Source organism: Mobula hypostoma, chromosome 15 (assembly GCF_963921235.1).
Source record: "Mobula hypostoma chromosome 15, sMobHyp1.1, whole genome shotgun sequence".
Lineage (NCBI taxonomy): Eukaryota > Metazoa > Chordata > Chondrichthyes > Myliobatiformes > Myliobatidae > Mobula > Mobula hypostoma.
In genome coordinates this window covers 74620540-74637881 of record NC_086111.1, presented here as the reverse complement: position 1 = coordinate 74637881, position 17342 = coordinate 74620540, and the positions used below count along the sequence as shown (strand labels likewise).

The 17342-nt window shown below is 50.5% G+C and overlaps 1 protein-coding gene across 4 annotated transcripts in view; it reads right to left on the bottom strand.

Moving 5' to 3' along the window:
• lamb2l (laminin, beta 2-like) overlaps positions 1-16464 on the bottom strand; it is a 229022-nt gene extending 212558 nt beyond the window's left edge. The window contains exons 1-3 of one of the 4 annotated variants that reach the window (XM_063068278.1): positions 15606-16464; positions 14736-14836; positions 3994-4079 (exon numbers count right to left, since the gene is read on the bottom strand). In XM_063068278.1, the coding sequence (XP_062924348.1) occupies positions 3994-4024 (31 nt within the window). In that variant the 5' untranslated portion in view covers positions 4025-4079; positions 14736-14836; positions 15606-16464. Of the gene's footprint in view, positions 1-3993; positions 4080-4564; positions 4588-14735; positions 14837-15605 lie in introns of those variants that run through there. The other 3 variants (XM_063068280.1, XM_063068277.1, XM_063068279.1) reach the window with 3 other exon arrangements.
• Positions 16465-17342: the final 878 nt, after the last annotated feature.

The window sequence follows — 17342 nt, the reverse complement described above, 5'->3', positions numbered from 1 at the left end:
AGTGGAGTGTGGTCACTGAGTGAGGGGAGGGACTGGGGTAGTGGAGTGTGGTCACTGAGTGAGGGGAGGGACTGGGGTAGTGGAGTGTGGTCACTGAGTGAGGGGAGGGACTGGGGTAGTGGAGTGTGGTCACTGAGTGAGGGGAGGGACTGGGGTAGTGGAGTGTTGTCACTGAGTGAGGGGAGGGACTGGGGTAGTGGAGTGTGGTCACTGAGTGAGGGGAGGGACTGGGGTAGTGGAGTGTGGTCACTGAGTGAGGGGAGGGACTGGGGTAGTGGAGTGTGGTCACTGAATGAGGGGAGGGACTGGGGTAGTGGAGTGTGGTCACTGAGTGAAGGGAGGGACTGGGGTAGTGGAGTGTGGTCACTGAATGAGGGGAGGGACTGGGGTAGTGGAGTGTGGTCACTGAATGAGGGGAGGGACTGGGGTAGTGGAGTGTGGTCACTGAGTGAGGGGAGGGACTGGGGTAGTGGAGTGTGGTCACTGAATGAGGGGAGGGACTGGGGTAGTGGAGTGTGGTCACTGAGTGAGGGGAGGGACTGGGGTAGTGGAGTGTGGTCACTGAGTGAGGGGAGGGACTGGGGTAGTGGAGTGTGGTCACTGAGTGAGGGGAGGGACTGGGGTAGTGGAGTGTGGTCACTGAATGAGGGGAGGGACTGGGGTAGTGGAGTGTGGTCACTGAGTGAGGGGAGGGACTGGGGTAGTGGAGTGTGGTCACTGAGTGAGGGGACAGACTGGATAATGGGATGCGAGTCATCAGGGGATTGAAATTGGTTAAGAATCACAGTCAAGTTTAATATCACTGACATATGTCGTGAAATTTGTTGTTTTGAGAGCAGCAGTAGAATGCAAAATAATAAATGTTATAAACTAAAATTAAACCTTTATACTGTGTAAACATTAAATTCAAGTGTGCAAACAGAGGGACAGAATAGTATTGTTGATGGGTTCATTGTCCGTTCAGAAATCTGATGGCGGAGGGGAGGTAGCTGTTCCTGAATTGGAGCGTGTGTCTTCAGACTCCTGTCCCTCCTCCCTGATGGTAGCAATGAGAAGAGGGCACGTCCTGGGTGATGGGGGTCTGTAATGACGAATGCCAGTTTATTGAGGCATCCCCTTTAGAAGGTGCCCTTGCTGCTGAGGAGGCTGGTACCCACGCAGGAGCTGACTGAGTTTACAACTTTCTGCAGTTTTCCCCCACCCTGTGCAGTGGCTCCTGATTGTCACATGCACCGAGACGCACTGAGAAGTTTGTCAAGTAGATTGAGGTCACTCGGGGGGAGAGAGAGAGACAAATCAGAGCAGACTCCAGGAAGTCTCCCTCTCCCCTCCCCACCCCCTGACAGCTCCATGGGATGGTGAACACCCACCCAGGTGTTAACAGCCCATCTGAGAGACAGCGGCTGGGACAATGTCCTTCCCACGCAGTGACAATCCTCATTACCAACATAATCCCAGTCAGGATAGCCCAGGTTTGGCTCCCTGCTCGATTCCCACCCTCCACTGCTGCAGATCTTTGTTCCCTGAACTCTGCCTGCCCTGCTCTAAATCTTTTGTCGGCGTAACCAAGCAACCAGATGGAGACATTCATACATTTGCCGATTCCCATTCACACCAAACTCCACCAGTACCCCCTCCCCTCCCCTGCGAACCAACAGATAATGCAGCACATCCAGGATGTCGCTGAACCAGCCCAGCAGGCAGGGATCCTTCCACATTCTGTCTGACATTCGTGCTCAAAACGGGAGCTGAAGTGGAGGCCATCACCTCTCCAGTCTAACACAAAGAGACAGATCACCCCACAAACTGCAGCCACGTTGGCTGAGTTAACCCTCCCCCAAGTCTCTGCTGAGAGAGGAGTCAGTGGCCAATGGTGAAGGGTGTGGGGAGGGTACTAATCCTGCAGTCCCACATGCCCAGGTTCAAGAACAGCTTCTTCCCTTCAACCACTCAGTCCTTGGTCCAACCAGCACAACTCTAATCACCACAGTTTAGCAACACCAAGAGCACTTTGCACTAAAATTTACCGTTCTGTTCTAATCATGTTCTTTTGTAAAAGTGATTATTTTTGTTTATTTATTGAGATACAATGTGGATCAGGGCCCTTCCAGTCCTCGGAGTTTCACCACCCAGCGACCACCGATTTAACTGGAGCCTAATCACCGGACAATTTACAATGACAAATTAACCTACTAACTGGCAACACACATCAAAGTTGCTGGTGAACGCAGCAGGCCAGGCAGCATCTCTAGGAAGAGGTACAGTCGACGTTTCAGGCTGAGACCCTTCGTCAGGACTAATGACTAACGAAGGGTCTCGGCCTGAAACGTCGACTGTACTTCCTAGAGATGCTGCCTGGCCTGCTGCGTTCACCAGCAACTTTGATGTGTTTGTTGCTTGAATTTCCAGCATCTGCAGAATTCCTCGTGTTTGCGAACCTACTAACCGGTACGTCTTTGGACTGTGGGAGGAAACCGGAGCACCTGGAGGAAACCCAAGCGGTCACAGGGAGAACGTACAGACCCCTTACCGAAGATGCCAGCATTGAAGTCCGAACTCCAGCACCCTGAGCTGTAATAGCATCATGTTAACCGCTATGCTAGTGTGCATTACATAGCTTTTCCTTCTGATGCTTTTTATATGATAGCGTGTGCGGTATGATAGCATAACGGTAAGTGCAGCGACCCAGGTTCAAATCCTGCCACTGTTTGCGTGCTTTTCCTATGTCCATGTAATTCGTCACAAGGGCTGGACTCCACTGATCAGTAACAGGGCTGGGAGTGTGGGCAGAAAGACGGCCAGTAAAAGCACACACAGCAGTGGGTGACTGGAAACAGACAACACTGTGTCACTGTCATTACCAGCTTCATTACAATCTGTCACAGATTGCAACAATCTTCATTACAATCTGTCACAGATTGCACAATCTTCATTACAAGCTTCATTACAATCTGTCACAGATTGCACAATCTTCATTACAAGCTTCATTACAATCTGTCACAGATTGTACAATCTTCATTACAATCTGTTAAAGAGCATTCATCCACAAAAATCAGACACATTCTTTGTACCAAAGATAAGAATGGAAAACAGATTCAGAATACAAAAAAAACACAAGGGTTCAAACCCTGATGATTCACATGCGTTTTGCAAAAATGTTATCAGAACACAAGGATTGAGATTTATGAGGATCACCTTTGCCTCTGAGCTGCATGGGTGCACGGCTGCAGAGTAACAGAAATGCTCCCGTGCACATAGCCTTTGTTACCACACAGCTGGAATTTTCTTTTATATAATGTTTTATTAAAATGCTGTGCAGTTTTTAGGCCGTGTAAAAATTTCCCGCTCAGAGCAACGGTTGGTGCATGAAGTTGTGAATAAATGAGAGGGAATATTGTTGAGGATTTCATATAGAGAGTTGCTACTATGGAGAGGCCAGGGCAGTGGACAGAGGAGAATGAGGTGCAGGAAATGCTGAGTCGGGGAAGTCTTATTTCACTTAGTAGAGGGGTCAAAACGTAGGGAGTGATGGATTAGAGGGGAAATCAGTGAAAATGGTATTAAATGATAAATGATTCTAGAAATAGGGGCTTAGAAACTAACTCTCTAAAATGATAAATGTGGAGTGCAAGAATTTCTGCAGGGACTAGCTGGCTGGGCACCATGGTTGAGATGGACTAGTCGGGCCAAAGGGGAGTGAAAAGAGAAAGAATCTCAGGGGAGTGTATGAATGATTCAATGAGAGCAGCACCCAGGCTGACGAAGATCAAAGTGAAAGGCAACATTCCTTAAATGAGTCTCATCCTCCCTCAAGTGAGAAGGATTCCACAGATACAAACGGAGGTTTATCAAAATACCTGATAATCCACTCAGGCAGACAGAGAGAGGCAGAGAGGGACGGAGAAAGAGACACACACACCCCCATACAGGAGTAGAGGGAGAAAGAGAGAGGGAAACGCAGAGGGGTTAGGCAGAGGCACTGAGTACACTTACCGAGCAGGACTGTGGCTGCCAGTAACCTCATTCTGACTGGACGGACAGGGAAAGATCAACAGGTGATCTGAATCAGCAGAAGTTTCCTGTGTGGGAGGAAAGAAAAGATAAAACACACACTAATTAACTTAAATCTGGTCTAAAAGCTGGTGTCAGTAATGGTGAACGCAAAACTACACAATGTCATAAAGCCCCACTTGGGTCATTATTGGCCTTTGGGGAAGGATGTCTCCCCTCCTGACCCAGCCATGAATCCAGACCATCCAAAGGGGACTTCTTGCCCTGTGAATTCGCCCAACCTGATATCCTGGTCAGGGGCATTTGGGGACGGCCAATAACAAGCAACAAGCCCTGATCCCATGAATGTCTGCAGGCTGGTCTCCTTCCCAGTCCCCAGCTCCCCAAAAGTGGCACCGCAGGTCTATAGGGTGGTGAAGAAAACGTACAGCTCCTTGCTTTCATGGGTCGGGGCAAAGAATATAAAGCTTGGAACATAAGAAACTGCAGAACTACTGAGGAGGTAACTTCACTCACCCCAACTGGGAAATGTTCCCACAACCAGTGGACTCACCTTCAAGGTCTCTTCCTCTCGTGTTCTCCATGTTGATTGCTTGTTTATTTATTATTATTATTTTTGTATTCGCACCGTTTGTTATTTTTTGCACTCTGGTTGTCGTCCTGTTGCCTATGGCCTTTTGCTGATCCCATTGCACTTACTGTGAATGGATCGCAGGAGCGTAGTCTGTACTAATTTTACTTTGAAACTGAATACACCCGGGCACACCCAGCCCCAGCCTTGCTGGTAACCGATGAAGGTGGTAATATCCATCAACACAGAATGCTACAACACAATCTACTTCAGCTTACGATGCTGTACCGACTTTTTAAACTGCTCTAAGATCAATCCAACCCTTCCCTCTGAAATAAGCCTCTGGTTTTCTGTCATCCTTGTCCCTAATGTACCTGCCCCTACCTTGCACCATCAAAGGTCCCCACCATCCAGGCCATGCCGTCTCACAGACACCACCGGGCAGGAGGTACAGAAGCCTGAAGTCCCCAACCACTAGGTTCAGGAACAGCTCCTTATTGAACCAACCAACACAACTCTAATCACTACCTCAGTACGGCAACACTGTGAGCACTTCACACTAAAATGGAAGTTTCCTTCTTTGTCCCTCTCTGTAAAAGTTGTTTAGCCCATGTTTAGTTGATTTTTTGTGTGTGTGACTGCTGCTTACTTGGGGTGCGGCTGTAAGTAACTTTCTCGCTGCAGCTGAGCATACAGGCGTCCACATTACAGTGCACTCCACCTGGACTTTGCAACTCTACAACACCATATTTGGAGCTCCAGAGAAAACAAATCAAGCCTCATGCACGGCTCCATGGAGAGGTGGAAGCTCACTACATAAGACATGGGAGCAGAATTAGGCCATTCAGCCCATCAAGTTTGCTCCACCATCATGGCTGATTCTGTGGAATTCATTGCCACGGGCAGCTGTGGGGCTGTGGGTATATTTAATGTAGAGGTTGATGGATATTTGATTAGTCAGGCAGGGCACGAAGGGATACAAAGAGAAGGCAGGAGAGAGAAATGGGTCAACCACGATGAAATGGCAGAGCAGACTCGATGGGCCAAATGGCCTCATTCTGGCCCTATGTCTCATGGTCTTATAGTCAGCTACCCGGGGCAACATCGCGGTGAATCTCCCCTGCAGTGTAATCACACCCCTCACACACTTACTTCACCAGCCACAGTACATCCCAAAGTTCAAAGTAAATTTATCAGCAGACTACATATGGGTCACCATACCCTACCCTGAGCTTCATTTTCTTGAGGGTATTCACAGTAGAAAAGAATCAATGACAAACTACACAAAAAGACTGACAAATGACCAGTGTGCAAAAGAATACAAACTGCGCAAATAGAAAAAAAAACAAATAAGTAAATAAACAATACTGAGAACATGAGTTGTAGAGTTCTTGAAAGTAAGTCTGTAGGCTGTGGAATCAGTTCAGAGTAGAGGTGAGTGAAGTTATCCACACTGGTTCAGGAGCCTGATGGTTGAGGGGTAATAACTGTTCCTGAACCTGGTGGTGTTGGACCTGACGGTTGAGGGATAATAACTGTTCCTGAACCTGGTGGTGTTGGACCTGACGGTTGAGGGGTAATAACTGTTCCTGAACCTGGTGGTGTGGGACCTGATGGTTGAGGGGTAATAACTGTTCCTGAACCTGGTGGTGTGGGACCTGATGGTTGAGGGGTAATAACTGTTCCTGAACCTGGTGGTGTGGGACCTGATGGTTGAGGGGTAATAACTGTTCCTGAACCCGGTGGTGTGGGACCTGATGGTTGAAGGGTAATAACTGTTCCTGAACCTGGTGGTGTGGGACCTGATGGTTGAGGGGGTAATAACTGTTCCTGAACCTGGTGGTGTGGGACCTGATGGTTGAGGGGGTAATAACTGTTCCTGAACCTGGTGGTGTGGGACCTGATGGTTGAGGGGTAATAACTGTTCCTGAACCTGGTGGTGTGGGACCTAATGGTTGAGGGGTAATAACTGTTCCTGAACCTGGTGGTGTTGGACCTGACGGTTGAGGGATAATAACTGTTCCTGAACCTGGTGGTGTTGGACCTGACGGTTGAGGGGTAATAACTGTTCCTGAACCTGGTGGTGTGGGACCTGATGGTTGAGGGGTAATAACTGTTCCTGAACCTGGTGGTGTGGGACCTAATGGTTGAGGGGTAATAACTGTTCCTGAACCTGGTGGTGTTGGACCTGATGGTTGAGGGGTAATAACTGTTCCTGAACCCGGTGGTGTGGGACCTGATGGTTGAAGGGTAATAACTGTTCCTGAACCTGGTGGTGTGGGACCTGATGGTTGAAGGGTAATAACTGTTCCTGAACCTGGTGGTGTGGGACCTGATGGTTGAGGGGTAATAACTGTTCCTGAACCTAGTGGTGTGGGACCTGATGGTTGAGGGGTAATAACTGTTCCTGAACCTGGTGGTGTGGGACCTGATGGTTGAGGGGGTAATAACTGTTCCTGAACCTGGTGGTGTGGGACCTGATGGTTGAGGGGTAATAACTGTTCCTAAACCTGGTGGTGTGGGACCTGATGGATGAGGGGTAATAACTGTTCCTGAACCTGGTGGTGTGGGACCTGATGGTTGAGGGGTAATAACTGTTCCTGAACCTGGTGGTGTGGGACCTGATGGATGAGGGGTAATAACTGTTCCTGAACCTGGTGGTGTGGGACCTGATGGTTGAGGGGTAATAACTGTTCCTGAACCTGGTGGTGTGGGACCTGATGGTTGAGGGGGTAATAACTGTTCCTGAACCTAGTGGTGTGGGACCTAATGGTTGAGGGGGTAATAACTGTTCCTGAACCTAGTGGTGTGGGACCTGATGGTTGAGGGGTAATAACTGTTCCTGAACCTGGTGGTGTGGGACCTGATGGTTGAGGGGTAATAATTGTTCCTGAACCTGGTGATGTGGGACCTGATGGATGAGGAGTAATAATTGTTCCTGAACCTGGTGGTGTGGGACCTGATGGTTGAGGGGTAATAACTGTTCCTGAACCTGGTGGTGTGGGACCTGATGGTTGAGGGGTAATAACTGTTCCTGAACCCGGTGGAGTGGGACCTGATGGGTGAGGGGTAATAACTGTTCCTGAACCCGGTGGAGTGGGACCCAAGGCTATTTAGTGCACCAGCCATCATTCCCCTCACGTGGTCTCACCTATCACCTTCCAGCTTGTATTCCTTCCCCTCTTTCACCTTCTTATTCTGGAATCTGCCCCACTTCCTCTCCAGTCCTGATGAAGGGTCTCAGCCCTAAACATCATCTGTTTATTCCCCTCCATGTGTGCTGCCTGACCAGCTGAGTTCCTTCAGCATTTTGTGTGTGTTACTCTGCATTTCCAGCATCTGCAGAATCTCTAGTGATTTTCACTTGCCTATTGACTCTCTGCTGCAGTGGGGTGGGGTGCAGTTTTATCTTCAGATGTTAAGCCAAGCCCCCAGTGCCTTCTCTGCAGGGTGTAAGAGACCCCTGGGGTACATCCTTGAAGAGGAAGGGGTACTCTCTACTCCACTGGACAATGTTTATGCATCATTGGAACTAAACCAGGAGATCCAGTTCGCCTCACATTGCCGTGGGAGCTTGCTGTGTCCAAGCTGGGCTGACAAGTGCCTCCCCTACCATAGGCAACTACGCTTCAGGAACACGAGAGGTTCTGGAAATCCAGAGTAACGCACACGAAATGCTGGAGGAACTCAGCAGGTCAGGCAGCACCTACGGAGAGGAATGGGCAACTGGCGTTTTGGGTTGAGACTTTTCATCGGGACTGGAAAGGAAAGGGAAGAAGAGGCCTTTAGAAATAGGCAGCCAGTGGAAAGCTGAGCAGTCGTACAACTTGTTAATCAGTAGGCGTCGACGTCCGCAGCAGTGATACGCCATAGAGTCAGAGAATCTCTCAGGAAGCAAACCGGCCCTTGGGCCCAGCTGACCACCTACGAAAACCATTACTTCCCCACGTACGTCCCAGGTCGAGACCCTTCACCTGGATTGGGCTCAGCCTGAAAGGGTCCATTTTCACCCCCACCCCGACCCCCCAATGCTGCCTGACCCACTGGGTTCCTCCAGCAGACCGAATTTTGCAGACACAGGTAGGTGGTCACTCTTGAGATTAGCTGTGCTGCAGTAAGGTTTGGAGCAGCTGACATATAGACTTGAACTTCAAACTACAACAGGAGGGAGAAACGTGTTTCTTGTCAAACGTAAGGTTTGACAACATTGTTAAAATGCCATCAGGGATTCTGGTTTCATGAACTGTAAAAACAAAGCAGTGGATCTAAATGCTTTGGAAGCAGAGACTCACTGCAGGGGGTTTGACTGGCTTCAGTTTCTCACATCGTAAGCTGGATCAACGTTTTGTGCTGAGTAGAGAGGCAAATCCAGAGATGTACGGGCTTGCTTTTCACTGAAAGAGATGGCACCGACTGAGAACAGTTCGCGAGGAATTTACTGGAACAGAGACGTGCTAAGCATCAGCAGTAGGCCGGACTCGGAGGGCGGCCTGCCCGTGAGTATCAGATCAGCTGCACCCTCCTCAGTGACCCAGCCTCAGAGTAACGAAGAGCGTGGATACCCCTTCATGGACAAGGGTGACCATGTCCAGATCGGTTCTGGCCTGAACCAGAAGACCATGATAATCATCACCACGTGCAACATCGTACGACGTGGGCGATCAAGGTCCATCCATGACCATGATTGCTCTTGGTAAATTTTTCTACAGAAGTGGTCTGCCATTGCCTTCCTCTGGACAGTACGTTTACAGGATGGGTGACCCCAGCCATTATCAATACCTTCAGAGATTGTCTGCCTGGTGTCAGTGGTCGCATAACCAGGACTTGTGATCTGCACCAGCTGCTCATACAACCATCCACCACCTGATCCCACGGCTTCACATGACCCTGATCTGGGTCTAAGCAGGTGCTACACCTCGCCCAAGGGTGACCTACAGGCTAGCGGAGGGAAGGAGCACCTTACCCTTCGGTGGAGACATATCTCCAACCCACCAGCTGGACAAGACCATAAAGATCATAAGACACAGGAGCAGAATTAGGCCATTCAGCCCATCAATTCTGCTCCACCATTCCATCATGGCTGATTTATTATCCCTTTGAACCCCATTCTCCTGCCTTCTCCCCGTATCCCTTCATGCTCTGACTAATCAAGAGCCGCTCAGCCTCTGCTTTGAATATACCCGGTGACGTGACGATGAACTCCACAGGTTCAGCACTGTCTTACCTGGCTGCCCACTCTGCACAGACAGGAGCCACGGTTCTAAACGTGCAGCTCCTGTTCTGCTTCCCACTCCCGGCTCACTCCTATACCACCCCCGGATTGTGGACTGAGGACAGTGGGGGGTGGGGGCTCCAGTTCAGTTTGTACAGGACAGAGATACAGTTGCCCACACTGCAGAAAATGGGAAGATTACACAGCTTTGGGGGGGGGGGAATGCGGTGAGGGAGCATTGGATCAAAAAGTGGGGTGGGATTTGGGCAAGTAGAGAGCTCTCCTGAAGTATAAATCGGAGGCAGGAAGCATGTTCCCGATGTTGGGTGAGTCCAGAACCAGAGGCCACAGTTTAAGAATAAGGGGTAGGCCATTTAGAATGGAGTTGAGGAAAAACATTTTCACCCAGAGAGTGGTGGATATATGGAATGCTCTGCCCCAGAAGGCTGTGGAGGCCAAGTCTCTGGATGCTTTCAAGAAAGAGATGGATAGAACTCTTAAAGATAGCGGAATCAAAGGTCATGGGGATAAGGCAGGAACTGGATACTGATTGTGGATGATCAGCCATGATCACAGTGAATGGTGGTGCTGGCTCGAAGGGCCGAAGGGCCTACTCCTGCACCTATTGTCTATAAAGGCATACGCATTGGGTGAACAGCACGGTCCTGCAGCAGATAGCACATCGCTTCACAGCTTCAGTGATGGGGGATCAATCCCCACTTCTGTCTGTGAGGAGTTTGCAGGTTCTCCCTGGGAACGCATGCGTTTCCTCCAGATGCTCCGAATTCCTGCCACATTTCAAAGACGTACGGGTTAGGGTATGCCAGCTGGCCCTGGAAGTGTAGGCGACACCTGCGGGCTGCCCCCAGCACACCCTTGGACTGTGTTGGTCTTTGACACAAACAACACAATCCACTGGGTGTGTCTCGATGTACAGTTGACACATAGTTAATCTTTCCTTTAGAAAATTCACATCGGAAGAAGCTGATGTGTTCACTGAGGGTTTCAACCATGAAGGGTCTGGAGCAGAGGAGTGACAGCCTTGTGGGGGTGGGGGAGCATCCAGTCCTACCCCCACCCCCCTGCCTTGGTTTCTGTGTGTCGAAGGAAATGGTTTCTCTCCATCCACCCACCTAATTAAATCCCCTTAATCCTTTTAAACACCTCAGTGGGATTACCCTTCAACCTCCAGATTCAGGAGATTATGAGACGAGACACTTTAACCCTTAGCAGCAGTTCTCCGGTCAGTCTGGGCCACTTCCCTCTCAGGCAGGTTCAGTGCCGGACAGGTCCAGTCCTGATTTTGCACAGCAGCATTCCAGTGCCACGGGGTCAGACCAGACCTTTCCCCGTCGCTAGCTTCCCCGCGTGGTAAATCAGGAAATTGGCTCATTGCAGTCACATGCAGCAATGTACAGTGACCGACTTCTGCACACAGATGAATTGATTACTCAGTGTACTGAGGCCAAACAAGAGAGAGAAACCATTCAGTTCCTTGGGCCCCATCCTTTACCTCAGCATAACTTTCCTCCAGAAACATCATCTCCATAGAACACAGGAGCAGAATCAGGCCATTCAGCCTATCGAGTCTGTTCTGCTATTCCTTCTCTGCTGATTTATTATCCCTCTCAACCCCATTCTCCGGCCTTCTCTCTGTAGTCTTTGATGCCCAGACTCAAACTCCACTTTAAATATAACCAATGACTTGGCCTCCACGGCCGTCTGTGGCAATGACTTTCCGGCTACAGAAATTTAGAACAGAGATGAGGAGGAATTTCTTTAGACAGAAGGTGGAGAATCTCTGTTCTAAATGGATGTCTCTCTATTCTGAGGCTGTGCTCTCTGGTCCTAGTCTCCCCCACTACAGGAAACATCCTCTCCATAGCCATTGTCTAAGCCTTCCAATATTCAATATGTTCCAATGAGATGCCCCTTGTTCTTCTAAACTCCAGTGAGTACGGGTCAACCACTCTTCAAATGGTAACCCTTCCATTCCCAGGAAATTCTCCCTGCACACCCCTTTCTTTGATATGGGGCCCAAAATTGCTCACAACATTCCATGAGCAGCCTGACCAATGCCTCAGTATCACATCCTTGTTTTTACGCTCCAGTCCTGCCAAAACTAATGCTAACATGCCTTCCTTATTACTGACTAAACCTGCAAATTAACCTCAACTCCCTAATATCTACATATCTATTGACCCCTTATCCTGAATGGACTCAGTAGCTGAAGGTGGCGGGGGCGAGGAGAATTCCAAAGTCTCCCCACCCTTGGGGTAAAGAAATTTCTCCAGGATTCTGGCCTGATTAATGAGCCCTTTATTCTGAGACGGTGACCCTGACATCAGACACTGAGCCACAAGAAACCTCGACTACAAAGTAAAATAATTCATTTACTTTTTTTACTTTACAGAGTCGGCACAGAAACAGGCCTTTTGGCCCATCATCTGCATACTGACCCTTTTGCTTATCCACACTGATCACATTTAATCACTTTTGATGTATTCCCTGCTATACCTTCCCTACTGAAATGTTCCGAGACCCTCAAAGGTGGGGATTTCATCTGATTCCACCACCTCTTCTGACAGCACATTCAAAACTTCATTCGTTTTCAAAGTATGTCTCCACATACAAATCTGAAATGTGTCTTCTCCGGATAGCCATGAAACAAAGAATGAACATGAAAGTCGTTCAGAGACATCATCACTCCTACTGCCCCCCCCCGACAAACAAACAAGAGAACGACATCCTGGTCATCGACCCCAAACCCCCTCTCCATACACAAAACAGAACAAGAACAGTGACCCCATATCCCCCTCCCCACAAGAATGGCGACACCAAACCCCCTCTCCGTACACAAAACAGAACAAGAACAGTGACCCCAAACCCCATCCACTTTACAATCCCCACAAGAATGGCGACACCAAACCCCCTCTCCGTACACAAAACAGAACAAGAACAGTGACCCCAAACCCCATCCACTTTACAAAACAGAACAAGAACATTAACCCCCCCATATCCCCCTCCCCAACAAGAACATCAACCCCAAACCCCTCCCCGCGCACAACAAAATGGAAAGGTTATGCTACGGCAACTGCTCTGCCCATGACAAGAAACTGCAGAGAGTTACGGACACAGCACATTACAGAAACCAGCTGCCCCTCCAGGGTCACTGTCTACACTCCCCACTGCCTCAGTAAAGCAGCCAGCATCATTAAAGAACCCCCCCCCCAACCCCAGACATTCTCTCTTCTCCCGTCCCCCATCAGCAGAAGATACAAAAAAAGCCTGAAAGCTTGTCCGGCCACCGCTGAAGACTATTGAGCAGTCCCTAGTGTGCTAAGATGATGTGTTGAGCTCAGTCTGCTTTGTCATAGACTGGCACCTTGTTGTCTACCTGCACTGCACTCTCTGTGTGACTGTGACACTTCACTCTGCATTCTGCTGTTGTTTTCCCCTGTTCCCCCTCAGTGCTGTGTGTAATGACCTGACCTGTATGAACAGTGCATGAGACAAGCCTCTCACATGTGTCAATAATGACAACAAACATCTCTTATAAACCTGACATCAAACACTCGGCGTAGAAAATAACTTAACCTCCCTGGCCCCCATATCCCATTGAAAACTTCCTCCTTTCACCTTAAACCTGCGTACAAGATGATGAAAGGCAGAGATGGAGTGGAAAGCCAGAGACTTTTTCCCAGGGTGGAAATGGCTAATATCAGTAAATGTAATTTTAAGGCAACACCCACAAAATGCTGGGGGGAACTCAGCAGGCCAGGCAGCATCTATGAAAAAGAATAAACAGTGATGTTTCGGGCCAAAACCTTTCTCCAGGACTGGAAAGGAAGAGTTAATATGTCAGGACAAAGAGGTGGTGGTGTGGGTGAGGGTGGAGGTGACAGGTGCAGCCAGGTGTGTAGGAAAGTTAAAGGGGCTGTTCTGACATCTTCCTCCTTCCTTATCAATCCTGACAAAGGGTCTCAGCCTGAAATGTTGAGCGAACATTCCCCTCCATAGACGCTACCTGACTTGCAGAGTTCCTGCAGCATTCTGCGTGTGTTACTTTGGATTTCCAGCATCTGCAGACTTTCTGGTGTTTATAATTTTAAATTGATTGGAGGGGTGTCAGAGTTAAGTTTTTCTCCACACACAGTGGTGGGTGTGTGGAACGTCCTGCCAGGAGTGGTGGGAGAGGCAGATACATCAGGGACATTTCACAGACTCTTAGATTCGTAAGGCCAGTGATGTTGTGGGGATGGAACTGGACTCTCTGACGGTGGTGTCTGAAAAGAGGATGCTGTCCAAGTTGCATGCCATCTTGGACAATGTCTCCCATCCACTACATAATGTACTGGGTGGGCACAGGAGTACATTCAGCCAGAGACTCATTCCACCGAGATGCAACACAGAGCGTCATAGGAAGTCATTCCTGCCTGTGGCCATCAAACTTTACAACTCCTCCCTTGGAGGGTCAGACACCCTGAGCCAATAGGCTGGTCCTGTACTTATTTCCTGGCATAATTTACATATTACTATTTAACTATTTATAGTTTTACTAGTATTTGATTATTTATGGTGCAACTGTAACGAAAACCAATTTCCCCTGGATCAATAAAGTATGACTAGGACTACTATAGGCACAGGAATGATAGAAAACTGGAAGGTTACTTAGAAAGGGTTCGATCGATCTTGCAGTAGGTTAAAAGGTCAGCACAACATTGTGGGCCGAAGGGCCTGTACTGTGCTGTAATGTTCTATAAAGCTGTGTTTTTTGATACTCTCCCCATGGGGAGAAACCCTCCGACTGTTCACCCAACCAGGCACAGAGTGGCGGGGGAACTCGGGGCAGCTCCGGAGGGGATTAGAAAGTTGACGAGTTGGGCTGAGACACTTCGAAAGGACTGCCCATCCCAATGATATTCTTATCATTTCACTCACCCCTGACTCAGCCAGGAAGAATAAACAGCCCCAGCCTGGACACACCCTCCATTGCTAACCCTGGCAGCTTCGCGGTGAATCTCCTTGGCACTCCCTCCCTCCTGTAGTGAGCAGAACAGCACACAGACAGCAGTTTGCTGAGGAGGGTCTCACACCCTCTCTGCAAACCCCCCCCCCGTCCACAGGTGTGAAACCCCCCCCCACACCCCATCCATCATTCCCCTTCAGTCACCTTCCTGTCCTGACACCCGCGTGGGATCTTCCCGTGCGTATCAGACCCTGCGCCACCTGACTTCAGGATTAGCCAAAACGGCCACCTAGCGGTCCGCCGATAGGACCCCCACCCCAGGACTTCGGTTGCTGCCGTTCCCGATTGTTCAAATGCCCCAGGGGTGAGCGCTCCCCACCCTAACTCTGGGGTACAGGCCAGGGGAGCATTTACATACCCCCCACCCCTCACCAGGGGCACAGACATCTCTCCCCCTCCAGCACTGCCACTCCCCTTGCGACGTCCTCACCAGCTCTTGCTCTCCCTGGCGCTCCTCCCGGCCGTTCCCCCTCCCCGCCCCTCGGACGCGCGGCGCTCCCTCACGACCGCTGCCCCCCTGCGCCCTGGCCGTTGCGGCGCTCCCTCGCGACCTCAGCGGGCTTGCCAGCCAGCGGGTGAGTTGTCAGTTCTGTGACCCGAATCCGAAGGAGAAAGCGGCGGCCGAACCTCTGCCCCAGCTGGCGCGGCGAGAGGCCGGGACCGTGCGGACAAAGTTTCTGATGTGGAATCAGAAACTGGAGAAAGCCTGCAGATGCTGGGAATTCTGAAGCGCCCGTAAGTGTCGCGTTCACTTGTCCCGGGACAAAGCGGCACTCGCTCACCTGAGCCGTCCCGCAATCGGCTGCCGGCCGTGGGAACCCCTCCCGAGTACTCGGCCTCCGCTGTCGGCGAGGGCGGGGCTCCGCACACCTGTCCCAGCCCTTTCTGCGGAAGTGTGGATTTAGAGAGGGGAGGAGAGGGAGATCAGGTAGGATTGGTGGGAAGGGAGAAGGGGGAGGAGGTAAATGGGGATTAAGAAGGATTGGTGGGCAGGAGAAGGGGGAGTAGGAAGGGTTAGTGGGGGTAAAGGGGCGGTGGGGAGGGGAGGGGAGGGGGAGAGGAAGGTGGGTGGGAGAGATGGGGTTAGGAAGGGTTGGTGGAGAGCGGTGGGGTAAAGGGGATTAGGAAGGTTTGGTGGGGTGGGGAAAGAGGGGGTTTAGGACGGGTTGGTGGGGAGAGGGAGCAGGTAAATGGGGATTAGGAATGGTTGGTGGGCAGGAGAAGGGGGAATAAGAAGGATTAGTGGGGGTAAAGGGGATTAGCAAGGGTTGGTGGGGAGCGGAGAGCTGGGATCCGCTCTTATTAAAGATCGCGACCTCCGGTAAACCGATTCCCGGGCTCGGAGTTACCCCGCTTCACCGGTGACTTAAACAGACATTGGCCGGAGTTAACGGCAGCCGCAGGGAGTAGTGGGTGCGGGTCTGCGAGAGGGGATCCACACACACTGCCAACAGCCAATCCCACAACGGGAATTATGTTTTTTAGTCCGACGGCGGCAGACAATCAGAATGCAAATTCACCCTCTGAGAGCGAGTCTGTTATCCAGCGATCACGGGGCACAGTGAACTCCCGGCCAAGGGAAGGTTTAAACTTCTTCAGGGTAGTTATCGCTGGAATAGACTTCGCAGCGGACTAATGTAATCACCATCCACACAGAATCTGCAGATGCTGGAAATCCGAGCAACAACACAGAAAATGACACAGGACTCGGCCCGAAATGTCGACTGTACGCTTTTCCGTAGATGCTGCCTGGCCTGCCGAGTTCCTCCAGCATTTTGTGTGTGTGTTGCTCGGATTTCCAGCACCTGCCGGTTTTGTATGGATGGTGATGTTACCAGGAAAATGGAATGTGACCGCATTTGAAGCCCGCCTGCCCGTGGGAGAGGGTGTGGGGAGCCGGGACCACGCACCCGCACACTGGATGGTGTCCTACGTTGCCCCGGGGGGAGGGATGAGGGTGCGTGAGGAGAAGGATCTGCACGGGGACGAGTGGAGCGGTCCCGCCGCTCGGGGGTCGTGGAGAGTCCCGCGCTATCCTCGCGGGGACAGAGACGGCGGAGGTGCGGAGTTCCGGCCGTGGGGGCACCGGAGCGAGTGGTTTCCCCCAGGGAGACGCTACCACCGTGAACGCTTCCGTTTATATAAACACCTTTCAATAAATGCGCAAGATCCTAGCCTGTGACGTGACTGGATCAGGGATTTTTAACAAAATTATACGATAGATATCATTATTATTTACAATATTGTGTTTGTTACATGTCGCGCCAATACGCACAGCAAGCTGCGAATGGCCGCAGGGCAGCAAGACAGCGTGGCGGTTAGCACGCCGCTTCACCGGACAGGTCACCCGGATTCAATCCCCGCTGTCTGTACGGGGTTTATAGGTTCTCCCTGTAATCGGGAGGATCGTCTGTGTTCCCTCCCTGTTCCTCCCAGTCCAAAGACCTGCTGGTCTGGTTAGTGGGTTAATTGGTCGTTGTAAATTGTCCCGTGATTCGGCTGGGATTAAATCGGCGCAC